Consider the following 6,000-nt stretch of genomic DNA (forward strand, 5'->3'; position numbering starts at 1 on the left):
TTGTCACCTCTGATAAACAAGTTCATCCTTTCTGGCATTTACTGTCGTTAAGTGTATATTATACAAGACTTTATTTGTCTCATCATTTTCTCTGTATTGAGATACAATGTAGTCTCTCAGAGCTCAGCAGGCGTTCAGAGCTCGTTGTTAAATGTTTGGATTGTCTTTTCTTTGTTTTCCCTCTCAGGGTTCCCCGTTGTCCTTGTCTCGATCCAGCAGCCGGGAAGGCATCGGGAACGGCAGTGACTCTGACAACTGGCGAGAGAGGAACGGCACCGGTAACGGCCTGCCGAGTCACGCCGAGTTCCCCTCCGCTGTCAGCAGCCCGAAGAGAAAGCAGAACAAATCTGGTCAGTAGCATATTGTTCTGTTTTATCCATGCTACACTGACAAGAACTGATTTAAAGCATTTTATTGGTCGAGTACGAAGGCATCAAGGACGATGACAATTTACCAGTGAAAAACTTGTCAGAGAGCGAAAGGATAACAGAATATGTCTTTACATTACTGCCGTGATGGTGAAATAGATTCACAGAAGGACCTAATAGATTGAGGAGAAGGTCACATTTTTTCATGATGACACTGAAGAGAAGAGGTGAAGTAAACACTCGAGAGAAAACCCACTCAGAAGTGAACCCGTTTAAAGGGTCGATGTGAGCACCCTTATCTCCATCACACACACAGAAGCTAGATGATTCTCATCAATCCAACAATCCAATTCTGTTGCAAATGAAAGTTTTACTACATTTGATGTTAAATTAAAAATGGTGTGAATATTAATATGAATGTTTTTGGGTTGCTGTAATCCTGGGATGGACAGCTGCAGAGCATTACCTCAGCAGCAGCAACTACATGGACTGCATCTCTTCAGTAACCGGCAGCAACGGCTGCAGCCTGAACTCGTCTCTGAAAGGCTCAGACCTGCCTGAGCTGTTCAGCAAGCTGGGCCTGGGGAAGTACACGGACGTCTTCCAGCAACAAGAGGTAGTGCAGAGTGTGAACCCACTTTTATTTTAACTACTGGTGACCTGAGGAAATGCTCGGCTGACAGGCTAGCAGGGAGTAAAAGTAGGGAGAAACTTCGGGAAATGTGAGGGAACGTGTTTGCTAACTTTAGTTGCTCCCATGCTAACCAAACATATGTGTTGGAGGCATGTACAGTACATTCATTTGATTATAAAAATACTTTTCAAGTAAAAATGGTTCCAGTTATAGTACATTTCATCATTCGATTTAAAAGTGTCTTTATTGTGGTAATAGCCGTGTGAAATGGACTTGTCGTTGCTTCCAGATTGACCTCCAGACATTCCTGACTCTAACAGACCAGGACCTGAAGGAACTGGGCATCACCACCTTTGGAGCCCGCAGGAAAATGCTGCTCGCCATCTCAGGTACGAATGAAGAAGAAGATGTCTGTTTTAGATTTGTATTTTCACGTCACCCTTCGTTCCTGTCTGTCTCTGCTATCAGCTGTCCAACAAAACCGAAATTGACAAAACATCATCCTGCCAGCTGTCTCCTGCTGCTCCCGTTCTCTCAAATTGGCTTATGTGTTTCATTAAGGTTTCCTATTTTGTCTGTCACTACAACAAGCCCGAGTGGAGCCCAGCTGGGCAGGAGGAACTCCAGCTGACATCTCCACTGCCAAACACTTGATTCGAAAGCTATAGGTGGTCCTTAATATTGGCAGACTGGTAGAAAAGTTCAAGACAGTACTGATGTAGCTAATTTATCTTGTAAGGAAACCAAAAGAAAGCTTGTTTCAGTAATTTGCAGCAGCGGGAGTAAATGGGATTAAGACGCATTCTTCTCAGATGAGTGTGTTGGTGTTCCTCCAGTTGCTCCAGCTGCCTCCCCGACGCTGCTGCAGACTCTGTCCGGTTCTGTTCTTGCACTGGATCTGATGTGAATGTCGTGGTTGTCACGCTTCATTACTGATGTCATATTTTGGACATTGTAATAGCTGCAGTTGTGGCCGCGTAAGTTATTCATGCTGGTGTTGAGATTGAGAGCTTCCTGCCGTGGATTTTCTGGAAAGGCCAGACCAGATCCAGGGCTGACAGTGAGAGCAACAAGAGGAAATGGCGAGGCCTGTGCTGCGATTATTAAGGAAGCAAATGGATCCAAGGCCAGAATTGGTTTTAGCTGCCTGACGCCGCAGCCAAGTCCAGGTCAACTTTCATCTCTGCTGATGGACTCTGAGGCTCCAAAACAGGACCGCGCACGCCTCCGTCTGCGTCTCTTCATCTTTGCTTCTCATTATTAAGAGATAGACCGCCAGTCAAGGCAATCCAGGTTTTAACTTCCTGCCAGGCTGCCAGTATAAAGAGCTGCTAGAGCGGGCTGCCTGACTCCAGTAATCAGACCGAGGGTTTATGCTGGCAGCGACAGAACGCAGCTATCACATGAATAACTCGTAGATTCCAGAGCGTGCGTCTGACATTTTTATGAAAGCGTTTTGTCCGTGCGGGCTGTGTAAAAACCAGATGGACACAAAGAGGGCTTTTGTTGATCTGAGCAATCCCGTAGTGATTTGAATCCAATTTTCTTGTCATTGTAGATCACTTGAGGGAAAAAGGGAAATGTTAACATACTCCTTGGGTCGTGTTTATTTCTTTACTTTGATTTACTTCAGCTCCCAAAGCAATACTCGGCGAACATTAACATTAAAACCCATGTTTGTATCACCTTTCTTACCGCTGATGTTTTGCGGTGCTCTTTTCTCACACAGAACTAAACAAGAACCGGAGGAAGCTATTTGAGCCACCCATCAGGTCCTCCTTCCTGGAAGGGGGAGCGAGCGGCCGCCTCTCCCGACAGTTTCACGCGGACGTGGCCAGCATCAGCGGGCGATGGTAGACGCCTCCAGGCCCATCCCACAACCGTCCATGATGGAGACCCCTGCCTCCAGTATCTTTCTGTGCCTCAGCAACCCAGGTTCCAGTGGTCGTTTACCCTCGTTCAGCTCCAGCTGAATTAAGACTGTTCACAATGTTGTCGTTGCCATATAGTATAAATACAAATGTATTAAAAAAAGCCATAGTTTTACCTGAAGTGCCAACAAAAAAAAAAAGGGAAGGTTCAGTGTTCACTCCACATAGAGCCGTTGCGTCTACGTGGAGCATTTCTATATGAAGGTTGTTCTGGTTCTGAAGAAAAGGGTACTGTCCAGTATTTCTGTCCACTTTTTGTTCAAGGGAACAGGCAGAATGATTAGTACAATCATTTTACACATTGATACTAGCTGCATTCGCACTATGCTGTTGTATCAGTGACATGCACTTTAATAATACTAGACTTTTGCCTGTGAGAGCCTAATTCCTTAGATTGAAATAATAACTATGCATTTTTTTTTTTTTTTATTGACTAAAAAGCACAGATGCATTTTGTACCAAACCAAATGTAAGCACTTAGATTAGGGGCGACGCCAAATTAAGTGCAAAATCTGTCAGCACGCCAAAGCGGTGACATCATCAACTTTAACGCCAATATACCAAAGGGGAGGCGTCAGTACGGCCTTCGACCTTTTGGCTGCCTTCAGTGTTTTGATTGGTGGACAGTCCTCCGAGGTCAGTGTTTGTGTCCAGCCGCAGTCTGTTTGTGTGTCTGTGTATTTCTAAACAAAAAAAAAAAAAAAAAATCAAATATTTTTTACTCATTATGCATTATGATTTTATTTTTAGTTTTTATTACCATTTTAGGGGACTGGGTGGGATGTTTAACGGTAATCAGTTTACATATGTATTTTTTATACATTAATGAGTTTCTATGATTTTGTAATTAGTATCTTTTACTTTTTGTTTTTTTTTTTGTTTTCCTGCCCTTTTGATCTGTGGAGCCGTAAATATGGCTGTGCCATTAGACAGCAGCAGAGACCGGAGGCAGTGAGGCTCAGCTTTATAGGCCTCTCTCTGATTGTGTCAACAGGCATCTTTTCTGTGGTTTTCCTTCTGTTTGTTTATAGCACATGGTCTTTTTTTTTTTTTGTCTCATCTGTTATATGTCAGTGTTGGCCTCCCTGCGGCCCATCTGCGTGCCTAAAATCTCACAAAGCACTCCTCCATGTATCCGGACCATGGGTTGCTACGCTAGAAATACGTGCCTTTTATTTCTTATTTTTGTCTTCCTCTCCACTGGCTGTTCCACTTAGAAAGCAAAGAAAGACCTCGTAACAAAGCAGGGCCATGCCTTTTGTAGTGAAAAGTGCCAATGTACATAACTAGTTTTTCAGCAGGGAAATATTTCGTTAAGAACACTAATATTTTGGTCTGACCGTACTCTCCAGATAGGAGGTGCATCACACAAAGAATCAGTGTATTTACAGCCAAGTCAGTTTCCTGCCAGAGACACAGATAAAATCCAAAGTCGTCAGAAGGACTGTGAGATTCAAGATCAAAACAAACACAAATTTGGGGTTTTCTAGTATCAGTTGTGCAATCTAATATCCAGAAAACCTGGCTAAGCAGTGTTTAATGAAGTAACAGGATTGTGCGCGCAGCAGCAGTGTTTATCCTCAGAGCTTGTGTTTTTTTTTCTGGGCTCCTGTATTATGTTCGGTCATGTGTTTTGCAAAGGGAAACGTCCTTTTCCAACAGTTCATTAACTTCGGATAACCCGACTGTTTTTTCGTGTGTGATGTTCTTAAGATTTATCCGAGGATTTAGCCCACAAGCCGATCCATCTTCCAAGGTCCTGAGCATTTTGTATCAAGTGCAATTAAGTGCCTTTTTTTTTTTTGTAAAGTCTATTTTTCTTTTCCTAGAAAAAATGTGTTTATATTTGCAGTTTGAGAAGTATAAAAGCTACGACTGAAGGATTTCTTATCTTGGTTTAATTGAGAGTCCACTGATTGAAATCTATTGGGTATACAGAGGACGCTTCTGAGAAATTATCACATTCATCTCGACAGGCTTAACCATGACATGACAGAAAGTAGCAGCAGTCCTAAGTCTTTTCGATTCAATGATTCCCTTTAAGGTGACTTTGTTGTCATGTTTTAACCACTTTCTACCCTCCCTCGCATCTGATTTGAGCCATTCTCAATGTGGTTGTCAAGTTAATAACACTTAATTAATGTTCTGACATGGTTGCCCAACGCCAACCAGGTAATTGTCTTTTTTTTTTTTTTTTTTCCTCTGGAGTCTTAAGAAAAGAGATGAAGAGGGAGAAAGCTATTATAGAAAAAGGGATTCTTTATCCTGAGAGGAAACCCGGGGCCGGTTCGCCCCCACTCATCATGGTACTACATTGAAACTGTTGAGCACTGATTCTCCCAGTGCTGTGACTCGTGTTCCTGCCTAGCAGACATTTGTTTTCATCCTTCGCCTTTTTTCGGATGTGTTTGCTCGGAGGGCAGAAGAGGTTCTTGTCTTATCAAGTGAATGTTGTTTAAAAAAAAAAAAAAGAAAAAGAAATATTGATGCATGTTATTGCAGATTTATTACGGATCATTGAAGGGACTCAAGTCAAAACGTTTACCGCCAGCGTGTCTAGTCTTTGCCCTTGATTGAATAGTTTCCCAATTATGTCTTTGATTTGTTGTATTAGTCATATTGTTGTTCCCAAAGGGATTTGTTTGTACTGCAATCAAATGGTACATTTATAATAAATGTAAACCACTAAGGAAACAATGTAATACATAACTTTTGTACAAATTTTACATCTTATACTGCCATTGTTTTTGTGTGAGAAAGGTACAAAAGTTCCAGAGAAGAATTTGTGTATAAACATTGCCATGTTGCCAAAACTCTGTTCACTGTGGCGTCTGTTGATGCTATTGTTATTCTAACTGTGTTGCAGTACAGATATAAACAGGACTTTTTGGAGAAACTGTCAAGCAGGCAAAAAAAAAAAAAATTGTTTGTTCAAGCATTCAAATGATATTATGAAGGTAATAAATGTATGCAAACAAAGTCACGTTTTTTTGGAGGTGTTGTCTGCAGATCACACAGAAATGTCACGACTGACAAACCGTCAGTGTCCGTAAAGGAGTGTCTTAAA

The 6,000-nt window shown here is 42.0% G+C and overlaps 1 protein-coding gene across 1 annotated transcript in view; it reads left to right on the plus strand.

The window, feature by feature from the left end:
* LOC141009924 (protein bicaudal C homolog 1-like) overlaps positions 1-5,746 on the plus strand; it is a 68,248-nt gene extending 62,502 nt beyond the window's left edge. Inside the window, exons 18-21 of the mRNA XM_073482670.1 lie at positions 188-350; positions 821-984; positions 1,292-1,391; positions 2,732-5,746. Of these exons, the coding sequence (XP_073338771.1) occupies positions 188-350; positions 821-984; positions 1,292-1,391; positions 2,732-2,859 (555 nt within the window). The 3' untranslated portion in view covers positions 2,860-5,746. The remainder of the gene's footprint in view (positions 1-187; positions 351-820; positions 985-1,291; positions 1,392-2,731) is intronic.
* Positions 5,747-6,000: the final 254 nt, after the last annotated feature.

This window comes from Pagrus major, chromosome 15 (genome assembly GCF_040436345.1).
Source record: "Pagrus major chromosome 15, Pma_NU_1.0".
Classification (NCBI taxonomy): domain Eukaryota; kingdom Metazoa; phylum Chordata; class Actinopteri; order Spariformes; family Sparidae; genus Pagrus; species Pagrus major.